Genomic DNA, 18,496 nt, shown 5'->3' on the forward strand with positions numbered 1-18,496 from the left:
ATCAGTTGAAATAACATTGGTAATAATGATCTATTAATTTAGTATCATGTTTGATACTCTATGCTACCAAGTCTTACTCCAGTTCTGTAAATTCAGAAATTGTGTGATGTTTTTATTATTACGAAAAATTCAACAGGGTTATAATCGCAATAATCTAAAATTGCATTTTGAATTTTTTTATATGATTCAATCAGGATTTTTCTGAATATCACAAATATTAAAATTGCTTTTGAGTCTAATCATGCTAAAATGACAAATTGCAATAATAAATGCACACAATGATTTCTGAATTTACAGTATTCAAGATCTCATTCACATACTTAGTTTTGGACAAGGCTGTAATTTAAGTTGAAGTTTTTGAAATAATCTGTTGGGCTTTTGAGCGTCACTGATGAGTCTTTTGTAGACAAAACGCGGAACTGGCGTATACTAAATTTAGTCAGAGTATCTATGATGAGTTTATTTACAACCACAGGGTCAATGCCACTGCTGGTGAAGATTTATTTCCCGAGGGTATCACAAGCCCTGTAGTCAGCACTTTTTGTGCTGACATGAATTGTCATTGATATGGTTATATTTATAAATTTACTGTTTACAAAATTTTTAATTTTTTGAAATACTAAGGCTTTTCTACCTCAGGCATAGATTAATTTAGCTGTATTTGGCAAAACTTTTAGGAATTTTGGTCCTCAATGCTCTTCAACTTCGTACTTTATTTGGCCTTTTTAACTTTTTTTGGATTCGAGCATCACTGATGAGTCTTTTGTAGACGAAACGCACGTCTGGCGTTTACACTAAATTTAGTCCTGGTATCTATGATGAGTTTGTCTATCATAAACATTAAGACAATTCTTCTTTAAAGATACATGTATATCATTTTATAAATATCAAACAATCAATTAAAAAAATCTGTTTAACTAATATTGTCTGTTAAGCTCTTGGCATGGATGGTGCAACAATACGTTTAGACATAACAGCCGATTGTCTGTAAATAGAAAAATACAGTATTGATTAAAATGAACTGTACTAGAGATTAGAGATAACCTTATACAAGCATAAGCTTTTTAAAAAGCTGAAGTCGGTTATTTAGCAAACAGTAATGATCACTTTACATAATATTAAAATAGACTGCTTTAACATTCAGTGTATGTGTCATATGTGTCAAAAAACATACCCTGTAATCCTTTTAATTGGAAAATGCAGAGGGGCATGATTTACAATTATTTTCCATTTATTTGACCTTTGGTGTTTTTGTACTTAAGATAAACAGATGACCAAAGGATAGTTTTTAAGTAAACTTATAAATGATACTGGGAAAATATTTATCTAATTAAAATATCAATTTATAAGGTAAATGACAATTTTACCAATATCTACTTTCTGATTAAAATTTATATCCTCCCAGCTGTTAACATTGCATAAGACTAAATATGATGAATACCAATGGATAGTTACAATTTATAGTATGTCAAGCTACTTGACTTAAAGTGCAAACCACATGTACTATCAAAATCAATAAATATCATGAATATGTCTATCAAATATTTCAAATTTAGGTGATGATTGCTAGTAATATTTCTTCTATTAGTTTAAACATACAAATTTTTAGCAGATTGGGAAATTAGTTATATCAACTTATATTAATCCCTTTCTACTTGGTGGGTGCCAGTGCTGCCTTATAGCGGCATTAGCCTGCTCTTTTTCGAAATAAATATGTGTGTCTTTTATGTGCAAGAGATATTGTCAGCCATTTATTGTCCCTACTGATGGACTATCATCTTATTTCTTTTATTAACTGATAGAATCAACAAATTTAGGTTCTCTCATCTTATTTCATCCATCAACTGTTCAAAACTTATGCATTCACCAAAATGTTGTAATTTGATAAAACAATAGATGAATGGGTCACCAAAGTTCTCCATTTTGATGTAAAAATAATAAGATTAACCATTATCCTTTAGATTCTGAAACCCCCAATTTATATAGTACAAAAATATAATCAAAGTAGTTTGAACATATACACATATATAAAAAGAGGTATATTTGCATGTAAAACAAGCTATATAATTGATATTTTATAGTGTGTTTTTCTACGTTGTGATGTTATACTATTAATTCAGAAAAAGGGAGAAGGTTTGGTACCAATAAAACATTTAATCCCGCTGCCAATGTTTGCACCTGTCCTAAGTCAGGAAATTGATGTACAGTAGTTGTTATTTGTTTTTGTAATTTATATGTTTTTCTCGTTTCTCGTTTATCATGTTTATATATAGATTAGACCCTTGGTTTGCCCGTTTGAATGGTTTTACTCTAGTAATTTTGGGGCCCTTTATAGCTTGTTGTTCAATGTGAGCCAAGGCTCCGTGTTGAAAGCCGTACATTGACCTATAATGGTTTACTTTTATAAATTGTTATTTGGATGGAAGAGTTGTCTCATTGGCACCCATACCACATCTTCCTATATCTATATGTAAATAATATATCTTTTTGTAAAAGGTAACAGAAACTAAAGGTTTGTGTGTTTAACATGTATAACTTTACAATACATGGTTGTTTGCTTTTATAAAGGTTAATTTATGTCAGGGTGTAGTGTTAGTAGCAATTCCTGACATTTTTCAGTATTAATAATTTTACACCTTTAATTCACTTCATGTTTGAAATAATTTAATTTTTATAAATTTGTTTCTAATGTTTAACTTGTTGCAGTATAAATGGGATGGACAATTCTGTTTGAACAAGTTATGTAAAACAAGAAAGCAATCAGTGTCGGATCCAGACATTTTCATAAGTCGGGCCAACTGACTGCCTAAGAAGGGGCATGCTCCTGTTATGCTTCAGTGATTCCCTATATAATTTACCAAATTTTTCCTGGAAAAGGGGAGCCCTAGGTGCCCCATCAGTCCCCAACCCCTCTCTAAATCCGCGTCTGGGAATATATGCTAACCCTCCAATTTTTCCCTAAGACTTCATGGACTTGCATGAATAAAAAGGTTGCTGTCATAGGCATATGCATTTTATCTAATTGATTGGTGTTTTACAAAAAAAACTCGAACAATCTGTGGGAAAAATTACAATCCTAGTAAATTATGATTGGTGTAGATTGCACTTGCAGTGTTGAGGATTTAAACTCACAACCCCTCCTGCTAATAGAGCATGGGTTAATTAAGTACATTTCGATAAGTTTGCCTTACAATTTTTTTCGCCTCCATCCGCTTGCAAGTCCCCCCCCCCCCTCCTCCTTAAATTTCAGCATAACTTTTTGACCAGGTTCTATTGTTGAGGGAATATTAAACTTCTCAATGATCAAACTTAGTTCCAGCTGCTATATATCCAATAAAAAAATTCTGATAAAGTGTGTGGTTCACATAGTTTGAAATTTTTATATTTTTGTCTAAGGGTCAAAATAAATATTTTGTCACAATTTTATAAAAATTAAACAAGCCGAATTAATTGTAGTCAAGTTTTTGGTACTGTTCCACCGTAACATACCGAAATTAAGTAAACATTAGTTATTTTTTGATTCATTTAGATGTTTAGGAGTTTAGTATGACGTCCATTTTCACAGAACTATTTCAAATTTTTGTTAAGGGGCCAATCTGCCTCTTAAGGGAGGGATTTTCTCATGGTGTTGAAGACTCATTGGTGGCTGTCAGCTGATTCAGTTCAGGTCAGGTTATTGTCTCTTTGACACATTCCCAATTTCTATTCTCTACTTTATGTTTGTACTATATTATAAAGGCAATACAGAAGACTTTTTTTCTGTAATGACGTCACAATAACATTGTGTTCTGGCCCACCCATTACATAATACTTTCAACAACTCACCCTGAAGTGCCAGATTCTATAGCTTTTCCCGCTGCTAATGCTACTTTTGCATTGTACACATTCTCTGGAGGCATACAAAATCGTCGTCCATCTCTTTCACAATATGCATTATTTGACAATTTATTAGAGGGACCATCAGGTAAACGTGGCAGTGGTTGTGTTCTGTAAAGAATACAATTCATAAACTTTTGACAAAGAGATTTGCAAGGCAAGACAACAATTTGTGTATACTGTTATCTTCATTTTTATTTTTCTCTAAAATTAATGACCAGTCAGACTACTATGCAATCTTAAGGTAGTTCTACTTATGTTCTAAATGTCTTTTTGTGTGTGTCTTTGGGTATGAAAATGTGGCTGGCTCCATTAAATATACTAAATGTCTTTTAAATCTCCTTTTTTACAATGTTTTCATGACATTCGTGCTTTGTTTTATTGGTGTTTTTTTTTAGTATTCTTGGGTTGATGTTGCATTTGAATATAAAATACTATAATCAATTAACATAAATGTATGTGTTTTAGTTGTTTAATTCAATGGTAATTTTACAAAGTTTAAAACTTACCATATGTCTCCTTTTATTTTTTTTTCCTTTTCATCATGTTCATGTTTTTGAACTGATGCCTTTAAGGGTTTTTTTTGTGTGTCCATTCGATAAAGTCTCATTGACATATAACCGACATCTATTTTATGTATCCTTACCTTTTTACAACTTGATCTTCATATCTTAATGGTTCTCTATATATGTTATTATTAGATTTACTGGTCTACAACATAAAAAAAGGCAAAAAATGAAATACAATCTAAATCAAAATAGTTCATCCTTAGCAGTTTTCATAATTGAAGTCTATAAATAATATTGTTAACAGTTGTATGTGGATCTTTAAAAAAGAGTTAAGAATATTTTTCAAAATAAACTTTATTTAGAACATTTCAGTTTTTTATGTTTTGCCAGTTTGGTGCAACTGTATGCCTAACTAAAAAATCAGAGATAATAAGGTCACTTTTTTGTGGAAAGACCTCTTGTTTTTCTTCTGATTATTTTTTTTTCTTTTCTTCTGCCTAATTTTGTTCTTGCGATAAATATTTGTTTTGCAATATGTCGCTTAGATATTTGGTATATGATATCGAACAGTTTATGCGCCTTTGAAATTTACCCTGCATAACTGAATACTTTTCTTTGTAGGAGTTATCTCCCCAAAAACTGTTTTCCTTGTGTCCACTTTTCCTTATTTTATAAAATTGCTCGTTATATCTTTCGCATAATTTGTTGTATTTTGACCAAAGCGATATGAGTACTCCTTATGCATTTGTCATAAGTGATATGCATTTCTATCTTGTAAACAATAAGTGATAGAGACCTAGGACCTTTTGATTTGAGGCCCTTGGTCCAAAAAATTGAAAATTAGGTCAAGGTAAAAGGTCAAGGTCATATTCTAAATTTTGATTTTGGCTTAATTTCACTTATATCCAAAAACTGTTTAAGACATCGACAAATTATTTTTACATAATTTCGTAACACGTAAATTTTGATTGCAAGTGTAAAAGGGACTTTCCGTCCCTCTTGAATTTAAAAATATGTGTATGGGGATATAACTCAATAACCAAATATAATTAATACCTATGGTCTTTCTACTGAAGGTCCTTGATTGATGACCTTGAAATTGATCTCAAGGTCATAGCTTAATTTGACGTTCTAGATTTTGACCTTTGCTTTTACTTCATAAGCCATGAGACTTTTTGCAATAGGTCTCTGTCGAGGCTTACTTATATTATTGTATACAGAAAACAATATAACCATACAGTTTGACGTTTACTTCATTATCCAAGCTGCTAAGGCGACATCGCCCCTGACGTCAACCCTAGATACATATGTAAACGGTAAAGCGCAACGTCTTGACTCCCGCAGTATTCTCTACATTCTCCGGGCGGCGAAAAGTAAATATCAAAATTAAATTACAATCAAGAAAAAAAATGAATTAGAATTACTGTCTCTCAAATTCAAAACTTAAACTTAAAACTTTAGCACAGTCACTAGCTTCAAGACTAGTTATCTTTCGGTTAAATCCCAATGAGTCTATTTCGTATACACAAATCACAGTATGTCCATTTTTTCTGTGTACCTGTTCCTTCTTTCAATGAAATAGTATCATGTTATAGGTTTTTGAAAGTAAGTCAATAAATCAAATATTTTCGTAACAGTCTATAATAAGTCACAACAGTTCAATAGATACGTATCATTCAGTCTATGTTTTGATGTTTTCCCTGTCGGTTCTGCTTCCTCAACTCTCTTGATAATTTGGCAACTTGTCTGTTCCTTTAAAATTTCTTCTAAGCCAAATTCCTCTGATTTATTCGAAACCAGTACGTTTAAGATGCTGGATGTCGTAGACGAAAGTACCCTACCCCGCTGTAAGGGTCCTAAGTATCCAAGCTTTGACTTCATCGCGATCAGTCCATCTCCTCATATTACTTTGTCTTCGATAAAGTCCCAATAGTGGTCGGCACCAATAAGTAATGATATCTCAAAATAATTGTCTTTGGTAACTGGATGAGCGAGTCTTAATCCTTTCAGATAATCCATATTTCGGTTAACGTACCGCATATGATTATGAATTGGAACTGCTATGGTAGGAACAATAAGAACTTCAATCGGAATTTTACAACTATTTTCGGTTTCGATAAATACGGTGGTTGTGCGTAGTTCTCTCGTGCTCGTGTTGTCCTCTCCAAATGCCGAAGGTGTACAACTTCAATTCCTTCAGTTTTCAAATTCAATTTCTTCGCTAGATGCTCTGTTAGAAAAGATCTTTGTGCACCCTCATCAAATAAAACATTCGTATTCATAGATATATTACCTGACCATACAGGAGCTACAACCGTTTTCAGTAGCACATTTGCAGTGTCGACACGTTTGTTTCGATTGACACTCATTAGCATGATGATTTCCTAAACAGTTAAAACATAAATTATCACGAATTACGATAGACATTCGGGCTGTGTTATCACTAATATTGGTACAGTTTGTTGGTGCATGTATCTCTTTACAAAAAAACACATGGTCTCTCCGTAATATTCTGGGGTTGGCTCTTTTCGTGTTGTGTGCTGTGTGTATTCGCGGTGATTCTATTCCTGTATGAAATGTACATGTAGATGCGGTTGTGAAGTGACTTTCTGAAGACTCGAGATATGTACCTGTATTTTTTCCCGCCTCCATGATCTGAATTTCGTTAAGTATACTCTTCCTCAAATCTTTCAAATTCCAACTTGACGGTCCGTGTTGTCTTGCTAGGTTTTGGCGTATTTCTGCGGGCAACTTGTTCAGAATAACCGGTACAAGTAGTGAACCATAAGTGTCTGTAGTCTGTCCGAGTGACTCTAGACCTCGTACGTAAGTTTCACTTTTGTCATAATAAATGCGGAGGCTTACTAAAGTATAATTTGGCGGCGAAATCTCAAGTAGAGCTTGCATGTATGTTTGTATTATAGTATGTATCTGTCCATACCTCTCTTGTAACAACGAAATAGCTTTGCCGTAGTTAGTGTTTGTCATAGCAAAACCTGAGATGGTCTGAAACGCTTCTCCCTGTAGAAGTGACTTTAAGTAGTTAAACTTATGTACGGTGCTGAGTGTTGGATTTGTGTGAATAGATGTCTCATGTGAATCCCAAAAGGATTGCCAATCTAGAATATTCCCTTTAAAAGTAGGCAAGTTCAACTTTGGTAATTTGTGGTACTGATTATTTGTGCTAGAAGACGAATGTAAACTTGAAATATGCATAGACGGGTTCGTAGTAGGAATAATCTCTGATATAGCGGGGTTACTGGTATAAAACGAGGCTGCATTCGATTGCACATGAGATGTTGATGTGAAACAATTGGTGTGCAGGTTCAATTGAGAGGAGTCGCTTGCGGGTACACTATTTGCTGAAGGTGAATTTAAGGTATGCATGGGTGTATCAGAGGGTACATTACTACCTTGAAAAACGGTAGTATTGACAGGTAAATTATGACTTTTCGACTGAGAGGGATAAATGAGTTTTCTAATTTGATGAATTTTTGAATCTAAATCGAACATGTACTCATCTGTTTGGTGAATTTCATCCACCACGTCTTCATCCGAGCTTGCGTCCACAATTTTATCATTCATCTCTTTAAGAATATTCTTTTTCTGTAACACGGAATCTAAAATAGCTGTGACGTCCTCAATTTCTATTTCGGAAGTGTCTCGTATGTCTCCAAAATTCTTCCAAAGTCTTGTAATTGCTCCTTTATGTCCGGAACGAATGGCTTTCAGCTTTGTATCCATTTTCCCTTTTGGTCACGGCACCATAAATTTCGAGGCTTACTTATATTATCGTATACAGAAAACAATACATCCATACAGTTTGACGTTTACTTCATTATCCAAGCTTCTAAGGCGACGTCACCCCTGACGTCAACCCTAGATACATATGTAAACGGTAAAACGTGACGTCTTGACTCCCGCGGTATTCTCGACAGTCTCAAACCATTTAACCTTGAAAAATACAACCGGAAGTAGCTATTTTTTGTACTGTATTAATATAAAAGAATAGAGAACCAGATATTTTTGAAATAAGTGTCAAGTAAATATTCAAATAGTATTGGAAGTAACATTTTTCAAACCGGAAGTAACAAATTATCTGCCTTATCTAAAAAATATTGTATAGAAACCTTACATTTTTGGTATCAGCGTAAAATAAGCTTTCATTTGATGATTAAAATGACATTTTAAACCTAATCTTACTACTTTCATATTAAAATACAGGGTTTTTGGTGGAAAGACCTTCAATTGTTCTCTGAACAATTAGTTTTTAATTTACTCTTGTTTTTGGTTTGACTTATATCATGTATAGAGATGTCTAAATTAGTATAATACTTGGTTAGCTCCCTTTATTTTATAACAATCTGCCTTAAACAGGTCAATTAACCTAAATCATTAATCAAGACAAAACATATTTGACCTGAATCAAAATGTTGCAAAATATTGACTTTTCCAATGAAACTTTTTAACAGCACTAGTATTAACCAACTATATTTTGGTTAAATTGAGCTTTAGGCTTGTGGATTTAAGAGTTTATCATCAAGACTGACTGAGCAAACTACATGTATCATGTGTATCATGTTTTATTAACATGCAACATTTGACATTAGCATCTTCCCGTTGATCCTTTTTTTGCTTCTTAAATGTAATTGTTTACAGGTGCTAATTAAATTAATTACATATTTGGTTTTCATTATCACCTGCCAGTAAAAATAACCCGACTGTGTATAATTATTGAACAGCTGCAGCAAATACATAATTGAGGTCAGATTTTCCAAGGACTATTTGATTAAATAAGAAATAGCATGAATAGTGAGTGTGATAATTGTATGCATGGTATGAAGTAAAATGTGGCAGTATAATTTAAAAAGAAAAGAATTTAAATTTAGGTAAGGTGCTCCTGAAAAAATGTTCTCTACAATCTACATCATGTACATAATTATATATGCAGTGTCCATGGTGTCTGCGCGTACCTGCATATAGGTACGAAAAGTCAAGTTACCGTTTGTAGGCTACACGTACCCACATCCAGTTTTATAAAAAAAATGCCATTGGATTGGGAATGAAACGTAAAACATATACGAAATTGTCGCAATTAGTGAATAAATTGATTAAAAAAAATTAGAACTACTCAGAAGTTTTATAAATATTTGTATTTAGGTAAGCGGACAGTTTTTCTCAGTTAATGCAGAGACATTTAATACTTATCGTATGTCTCTGGTTAATGTAAGTATTTTTCTTAAATGGAAGAGAGTGATATACATGTGGGGAAGACATTTCAAAGTTACTATGTATAGAAACAATTTGTTCAAAACTATCAGTCGATTATTTTTTTACAATTATATAAAAGAAACTCAGAGTCTATTAAATTTATTCTATTGTATGGACTGGCAACATTTGAAATTATTATACAACACGTTAAAATGCAATATTTTGATTGGTTAATACGAGGGTGTTAATTTACTCTATCACATGGCTGATTTTTTTTAATGTTACCCTCTGGTCCAGACCAATAAAAAAATGATAATTCAAAGCAAAATGAATTGAAGTTACATCAACAAATGATCAAGTTATTAAAGAGAGTGCTAAAGTTCTACGTTTTGGTTCAAATTCCATTATTTATCTTTCAAATTAAAAATATAAAACATCTTGCTTCACTTCTGTGTTGATTTTTCTAATACCCATATAAAGTTGTTATGTACGTGACGTCATAGAAAATACTTTTAAATAAAATTATCTGTAAAAGACACTTATTATAGGACATTCAGTATAATAAATTAAATAACACATAGCTGAGAGGGTGATAGAGCAGATTGGTACCTCTCAAAAACCATTGTCAACCTTGGCTTCCCCGCAGCTGACAATGTTTTCTTGGGGTACCAATCTGCTATATCACTCTCTCAGCTATGTTACTTATATACTGTGCAGGGTTGAAATATGTGCCAAAACAATCCTATAAATATGTACAACTTGTTTAAAATCTTAATTAGTTACATGAATCTTTAACCAAATGCTCCTCAGGGCGCAACTTCATACGACAGCAGAGTTCGAACCCTGAACAGTTGGGGCAAGTATGGACACAACATTCAAGCTTGAAACAGCTCTGAATTTGGATTGTGATTAAAAAGTTGACACAACATAGGTTTCTGACACAGAATGAATGTGGTATAAGAACTTAAACTTAAAAACTATAAATTTGACATTTACCTATTATGGCCCAATATCCAAAATTTAAATACATGGTTAGATTCAGCATATCAAAGAACCCCAAGAATTCAATTTTTGATAAAAATCAAATAAAGTTCAATCTTGAACCCTTTACACCTCAATTTGGACCAATTTGATGACCAGGCCCAAATATCACAAATCTAAATACATGGTTAGATTCAGCATATATCAAACAACCCCACATATTCAATTTTTGTTGAAATCAAACAATGTTTAATTTTGGACCCCGATTTGGACCAACTTGGAAACTGGACCAAAAATCAAAAAACTAAATACATGTTTAGATTCAGCATATGAAAGAACCCTAAGGATTCAATTTTTGTTGATATCAAACAAAGTTAAATTTTGGACCACGCTTTGGACCAACTTGAAAACTGGGCCCATAATCAAAAATCTAAGTACATGTTTAGATTCAGCATATCAACATGATCAAAGAACCCCAAGAATTCAATTTTTGTTAAAATCAAACTAAGTTAAATTTTGGCCCCTTTTGACCTTAATGTAGACCAATTTGAAAACGGGACCAAAAATTAAGAATCTACATACACAGTTAGATTCGGCATATCAAAGAACCCTAATTATTCAATTTTTGATGAAATCAAACAAAGTTTAATTTTGGACCCTTTGGGCCCTTAATTTATACTTAACTGTTGGGACCAAAACTCCAAAAATCAATCCCAACCTTCCTTTTATGGTCATAAACCTTGTGTTTAAATTTCATAGATTTCTATTTACTTAAACTTAAGTTATAGGGCGAAGACCAATGTGTCTTCGGACAAGGACGACAACGATGACGGCAATGCCATACCAATATACGACTGCAAAAGTACAAATGTATAAAAATTTGTTTAATAGGTCTCTGATTTGACATAATAACTTGCTTTTTTAATTTTTATATAGACAACCGAGCTTTAATTTTAGTCGTTTAAGATAATCATATTTTAAAATTTCAGTTTCTGTTTACATTTTACTAAGATTATTTTTAAATCTGATATATAGGTCATGTAGGTATTTTTCAAATTCAGTAAAAATTTAATTCTTTAAATTTTGTTTTATCTTTTATAATAGCATTTTTTTTAATCATGTTTTTCTTTTACAGGGACTGTACAGTTTCATTGTCCAACAGTGTGCATTTAATTTGCAATATGTTTATTATGTAATAATTCTTATATGATTTGCATATCTAGAAATACTTGAATTGGATTGGTCAATTAGAATTTTTCTCTTGGTTTACACTTGATAAACCATTTTTCCTAAATTTCTTTCATAACCTTTACTGTGATCTATTCATCATGTTCATGTGCGAAAGAAATAACACATTAAAGCTTCGAAAATGTATAAATTAAGATTTCAAGAAAATTCCGCAAAATTTCATGAATGATTTGGCGAATTTATGTCATGGCAAAACAGGACGCCATACGATTGAAAACTTAAAACGATGGCTTATTTCGTTACTTGTACGCTTCAAATTTGGATTATATCTTATTAAAATGAAGTTTTTGAGGCAGGTGCTATTTCATTTCAGATTCTGTTGCATTTATCAGACATTAATGGATTTTTGGAGAGTCAAGATGGCAGCGTACTCTGTAGTAACAACATGCCATTGTACTTTTGATGGTAAATACAGAAGCCATCAAGCAAAATATGTTAACTAATAATCGTGTATGTTTTGCTGAAGAATTATAAGGATAACACACATTTTTTCTAGAGGTTATTGACGTGTAAACCGGGTCTCTTACTCACAAACTTGACATAATAGTCCTTTGGACTTTTATTCACTTTGTCATGTTTGTTAGTTAATCGCCCCAGTTTACACATTAATAACCTCTAGAAAAAATGTGTTTAATCCAATATTATTTAAGGAATGACTGTAATAATTTTTCTGTCTATGAAGATATAACATAAAAAATATGGTGCACACTGAATGATGCGCGTAGCAGGTTTAATATTTAACAGTGTTCACCACATTTTTTATGTTATTTGGAATAGACTGACAAAATATTACAGTTATTCATTGTTGTTATTTCTAAGAAGTTAATTCTAAATTCCAATTTAACGAGCATAAGTCATTAAAAAAACATTGATGACATCATAGTCACATGACAAAACTGTGTCTATGATATGATAACAAAACCATTTCAGCCAATCAGAAGACGTGTTACATCCAAAATTAAATTATTATCTAATATGAATACAATTTGAAAATATTATTTTCAATCTTCACTTGTTTTACACAAATCCCCATGTTAAAGATAATATTCGTTTCGTATATATTTCACATTTTATTCCCGATCTGATTGCATTTTACTATTAAACCGGATGTGGGTATGCGTAGCCTACAAATGGCAATTTGACTAATCGTACCTGCATGCGGGTACGCGCAGACACTGCCAATTATATATCAATAAGAATGACCTAACTTTTACCTTAATGAGAAAATGAAGGATAGCAGGTAGGTGAAACCTACATAACTTCATATGAAATTATAGATACATTTTGTAAATGAAAAATTAACAATTTGAGGCCAAATTTATATGAATACAAGGCTGTCAGTCGTCTCCAGAAGCAACATCCTTTACCGGCAAGCAAAGTTCCACTTCGTTGTCTAGCAAAACAGCTGTTGGACATAAGAGACTGAGCACAGAGTAATTTATCTAGGACTTATATTATGCATATTATATGATATCAGTAGTCTCAGGTCCATTTATACAACAATTACATAAGGTTGATAAGTGTAACTTAATTGTTTTCTATGTTAAGTTATATTCCAAACGAGATTTTTATAAATAACATAAAATGAATAGAATAAAATAAATACGGTCATGATATTAAAAACCATGAAAACACAGTTGCTGTTGATGTGTTTCTAAAAAAAATAAAGAAAAGAATTTGAGTGTTAATGTGGCAATAGCTCAACTAATTTATACCTGTCGCAAAAAATCTCTTATAAAAGCGAGAAGCGGTGTGACTTTTCTGCCAACTTGCGATACCTTGAAATTTGACATTTTCTCATTGAAACAAACGATCTGGTACCGAATAGAATTTGCAACGTTAATTTTCATCAGAAGTTCAACAAGGAACCAGATTTGGAAAAAAGACACAAGTTCGGAGATAGACTTTATTAACATCCGTATTGAAATGATAAAATGTGGACACAAATTGATGTCTCATATACGAACAGGAGTGTAACTGTTGGTTGATTTTTGGTAGAGTCTAAAGATAAAGAATTCTAGACAAATATATTAAAGGTCAAAACAGTTTAGGAAATGGATCTGCTTCATTAGACTAGATAAATGAAGATTAATTAACTTTTAAACATGCGTTTGGAGGACCGTGTTTTTTTTCAACAGACTGTCGAAATTCCAATGGGAACCAATTGTGCACCTCTTTGTTTCTTTATTATTATGACTCGGGCTGACTTCATACAAAAACTACTGAGGAAGGAAGATAAGGAGTAAGCAATATCCTTGAACTTTATGTTCCACTATATAGGTGATGTTCTCTCACTAAATAATTCAAAATTTGGTGAATATGTTCAGAGACATATAATACAAGAGATTGGCAACTCGGCGAAATCCCGTAATATCACACAGCCAGATTTAAACCTCGCGAGATCTCTTTGGGTAATATAGTTATTATCAAAATATTAAAAGTACTCGAGGTAATGGTGAATGTTTAAGCATAAATTAACTGTTTCAGTGTTAAATTTAACATAATTAATTAAATAATTTGAGTTCATACATTCATAATCATTTTTTTCAATGTCCTTTTAATTTTGATTTGTATTATTTGTATTATTGAAAAAGAGACATAATTTGATATTGAATTAAAAAAAAAAACAATATTAAATAATTAACACTTAATAAATTGTATCAGAGTTCATTTTATTTGATACTTTCACAATGGGTTTCTATTAAATATACACCTGTCTCGGAGACATAATTTCACAGTGTAACATGTATATTAGGCTTGAATTATTCGATGGTCAGGTAAATCACAACCTGTTAAAAAGAGTTTTATTTGACACCTGGTACACAAGAAGTTGTTACACCACAGGTGTCCACACTATAATAAATAATATTGGATAAATATACAATAAAGACTCAGAGCAGCAGGTATTGCTGCCTTTTCATGTAACAATTTTTGTAAGAAGAAACATTTTACTATGTTATACTTCTGTCAGCTTGTAAGTTGACTTCAAAGCATACACCAGTTTTAATGCCACATTGATATCTAAATGTTTTGAAATGTACATGTTTCCCTTCTTTCTTTCTTTTTAACTTTTGGACTAGTTAAAATCTCCTTTTAGTTTTGAAACGGACATGCACATGTGTAAATAGTTTTACAACTATTTGACTTGATTTGTAAGTTAAAACCTTTTGGTTTACTTTATACAAACTGCACGAAAATGCGTCTACCTTTGTTGTTGATCAGGCTGATTTAATTGATGGTTGCCTTAAACGTCCAGTGGAAAATATTTCATTGCATATTTTTAATATATTGATGTGCGAGTGTATGACATTTCTTTTCTGTACAGTATATGCAATATAATATTGAACTCTCCAAAAGAAACCAAATGATACAGACATTAACAACTGTAGGTAACCATAAGGCTCTTAGCAATGAGTAAAATTCATACTGCACTGCGAACTATACAAGGTCTATTTACATGTATGAAAAAGGTTTAACAATTCAAACAAGAAAACTAACCGCCCGATTTATGTACAAAAAAATCCAAATATGATATACAGCAACAAACCACAAGTGAATTACAGGCTTCTTACTTTGGAAAGACACAAAGATAATAAAGGCATGATAATATATTTCACCATTATCACAAGCCGTACAATTTTATGTTTTTGTTTGTTTTTTGTTTGTTATGTTTTTCCCCCCACAGTAAGCATATCTATAAATCATATAAACCAATTAATTTGGTGTGGCTTTTGGATAAACCAAATTACATCGTTCTGTAAAAAAAAAACACTGTCATACATCCCATTATTCTGAAATGAAAAAGACCAGTCAGACTGAGAATCAGAACAAGTTTTTATGTATACAATATATCTAGACTATCACTACACATCATTCCATCCTTTTTCAATAATTAAACCAAGATATAAGAGAACAAAACTCATTCCAGGTATAAATAATATTTTTATTATCAAACATTCACTTATAGTGTTACTGTTAATGATAACTGAGAGCTTCATGCTAATTTCCCAGCAACTGATTTGGTACAGTTCAACTGTATGCAAATTTCGGTATCTGTACAGCTAAGGATATATGTACATGTATCATTGATGCTAACTTGTAATAAATTGCATAAAGTCTGAAAGGGAGAATGGGAGAAAGGCAAGGTTCTTCATGTTCATTGTGTGTCTCATTCACTGCAAATATCTCAATTACAAATGTATTGTGTAATCAGTTGCTCTGTGCCTTCCAGTGGTGCAAGAAAAAAATCAGCATGGCAATCAAATTCAAGCGTACATATTTTTTCATTCTCAAATGGCTGTTCTTTTGCTGCATAAGTGTGGTCTGAGTGTTCATCTAACAAGTGTTCTCCTTTGACTTCTTCTGATGTAATAGAAATTTCCTCAGAACGTACAAACTCGACCAGAGATGTGTCATAATTGGATGATCCTTTTCATCTTCAGTGTGGATTGAAACTGCAACAGATATCTCCTCCATAATGGTATCAACAGCTGTTCATGGTCGAGGATTACCTTTCTTTTTAACTACTTTTGTTAACTTACTACATCTTTTCCTCTTTTGGCATTCTAAATTAAAAAAAAATAATATTTTAGAGTTGAAAAGAAATTTGAATTTGTAGAGCCTATTATACAACATCTATTGTCTTACTTTTAAACTTTACTTCCTACATGTATGTAAAACAACATTCTGCAGGTTTTTATTATGCTAAATCTATTTTAAATTTCATTTTGTCATGTATGGACCTTTCAAGCTTGCTATTAGGAACAAATATTTGATATATTTGTCAATTGTTAAACATCGTACAGTGAACATACAATGTAAGTTGCTGACATCAACTTTACTTAGTCTCTGCTTCTATCTCATGAGGGTCTGGAAGCAGGGGCGGATCAACCCAGGATAAAGGTGGGTTCCAACCACATGTCCCCATTCAAATTCATTGATCGTCCAAAAAAAGGGGCTGGATCCGCCAATGGGAAGGTGTTTACAAAAGGTAAACGGACAGAAAGTCACAGGACATAAACCCAAGTCAAAGTGAACTGCAGTTCTTTAGCAGTTAATTAGCATTCACAGTTCCCACTTGACAGCAGTTGTTTGGCAGTTTATTAGCATTCACAGTTACCAAATATAAGGCAATAATTAATTTGCATAAAGGCATTCCAATAGCATTCCATAGCTGTTTCTTAGCAGTTTATTTAGCCTTCACAGTTCTTTGGCAGTTATTTTTAACGAAAAATTTAAATGAGATCTGAATATTCATGAGAACTGCTATAATAACAGCTATCAAACAATGAATATTCATGAGAACTGCTATAATAACAGCTGTCAATAATGAATATTCATGCCAACTGCTAAGTTTTACATCCTAATATGGTTTTATAAACTGCTAATAACTGCTGTGGAATGCTATCAGATCTGCCAAAAGTTGCAATAGTACAAAGGCGACACATGAATACTGGTAATCAATATACAGTGTACAAGATATGAAAGCAAAAATTATTAAAATTCTAATATTTTACTGTAAGTCTTATGTGAAATTTCAAAAAGTTGTACTTAAACTTATATTTGTAATTAGAGCAGTAACTATACAATCTAATAACAGACTTAATTTTAAGATAATGTAAAAAAAAAAAGAGTAGCACTTACTTTAGCTGGTCTTAGACCCTTTATTAATTATATAAGTGGCTGTAATGATATAGGAACAATTAAAAATGCACTTTAATTATCAAAACTTTAAAAAAGCAACTTATTTAAGAGCTATTACTGCTAAGAGGCTTATCACTACCTTGACTAAGTGATTTTCAAATAAGAAGTTATTTAATTGTTATCATTATTCAGTGGCGGATGCAGGAATTTTCGAAAGGGGGGGTGCTAGCCCAGGGCAAAGGGGGGGTGCAGGGGGGGTGCAAACATATGTCCCGATTCAAATGCATTGATCGGCCAAAATAAAGGGGGGGTGCGGACCCCCGGAACCCCCCTCTGGATCCGCCACTGTTATTTTATTACCAAACATGCCAAATGTACTGTTTTTATTCTATTAAATGTGGACCAAAAGACAACAGTTATATCCTCTTTCTCTTTTGGAATTTTAAACAAATAAATTTTTGATACATGTAATATATATATTCTGAAACAAACTAAAGTAAAATTATATATATTATAAATTAATTTCATTAAATTGATTGTTTGGACAATTTTAACCAATCAGCTATTTGCAGTCTAGGTTTACCTATGAATTCCCTCCCTCTTTTTCCACATCTTGAATATGATTAGATTTGTTTTTTTTAACAAAATAATAGATTAAAATAATCATATCCATTTATTTCAAATAACATCTTGAACTGTTAGTATATATATGCTAGTATTTTAATACAATCCTGTCAACATCAGATATTCTAATAAGTAAACAACTATCCCCCCTTTTTGTGGGCTTTCTGTATGATTTCTGTTTCCCCCAACAAAGTTATATCAGAATATACACAAGCATTAACTGTAACTTTCAACTTACTGTACTGCAGGTGTGTAAAAGTATTCAATTCATCCAAAATTAAGCTTATAAATGACAAAACTACAGTTTTTCACTAGCAAGTATTTCCACACAACATGGAGCCAAAATGCACATTTGAAAATGATCAAATTATCTTCAAATAAATGTTTAACTTCAAGCTGAAAAC

At 32.1% G+C, this 18,496-nt stretch overlaps 1 protein-coding gene across 1 annotated transcript; it reads right to left on the bottom strand.

The window, feature by feature from the left end:
• Positions 1–849: 849 nt before the first annotated feature.
• On the bottom strand, positions 850–13,698 carry LOC143083218 (NADH dehydrogenase [ubiquinone] 1 alpha subcomplex subunit 7-like). Its single transcript, XM_076259473.1, has 4 exons — positions 13,541–13,698; positions 4,523–4,587; positions 3,826–3,987; positions 850–985 (listed from the first exon to the last, which is right to left on the bottom strand). The coding sequence occupies exons 1-4, from the start codon at positions 13,673–13,675 to the stop codon at positions 931–933; spliced, it is 417 nt and encodes a 138-aa protein (XP_076115588.1). The 5' UTR covers positions 13,676–13,698; the 3' UTR covers positions 850–930.
• Positions 13,699–18,496: the final 4,798 nt, after the last annotated feature.

The sequence above is a fragment of the Mytilus galloprovincialis genome, chromosome 1 (genome assembly GCF_965363235.1).
Source record: "Mytilus galloprovincialis chromosome 1, xbMytGall1.hap1.1, whole genome shotgun sequence".
NCBI lineage: Eukaryota > Metazoa > Mollusca > Bivalvia > Mytilida > Mytilidae > Mytilus > Mytilus galloprovincialis.

Bases quoted from the DNA above. Each gene is read 5' to 3' on its own strand.
- LOC143083218 (XM_076259473.1), bottom strand. From the start codon at position 13,675: ATGAAAATTAACGTTGCAAATTCTATTCGGTACCAGATCGTTTGTTTC. The intron at 3,988-4,522 runs GTAAGGATACAT...TATTCTTTACAG, and splicing joins GAAGATCAAGTTGTAAAAAG to AACACAACCACTGCCACGTT. The intron at 986-3,825 runs GTGAGTTGTTGA...TTCTATTTACAG, and splicing joins ATAGAATCTGGCACTTCAGG to ACAATCGGCTGTTATGTCTA.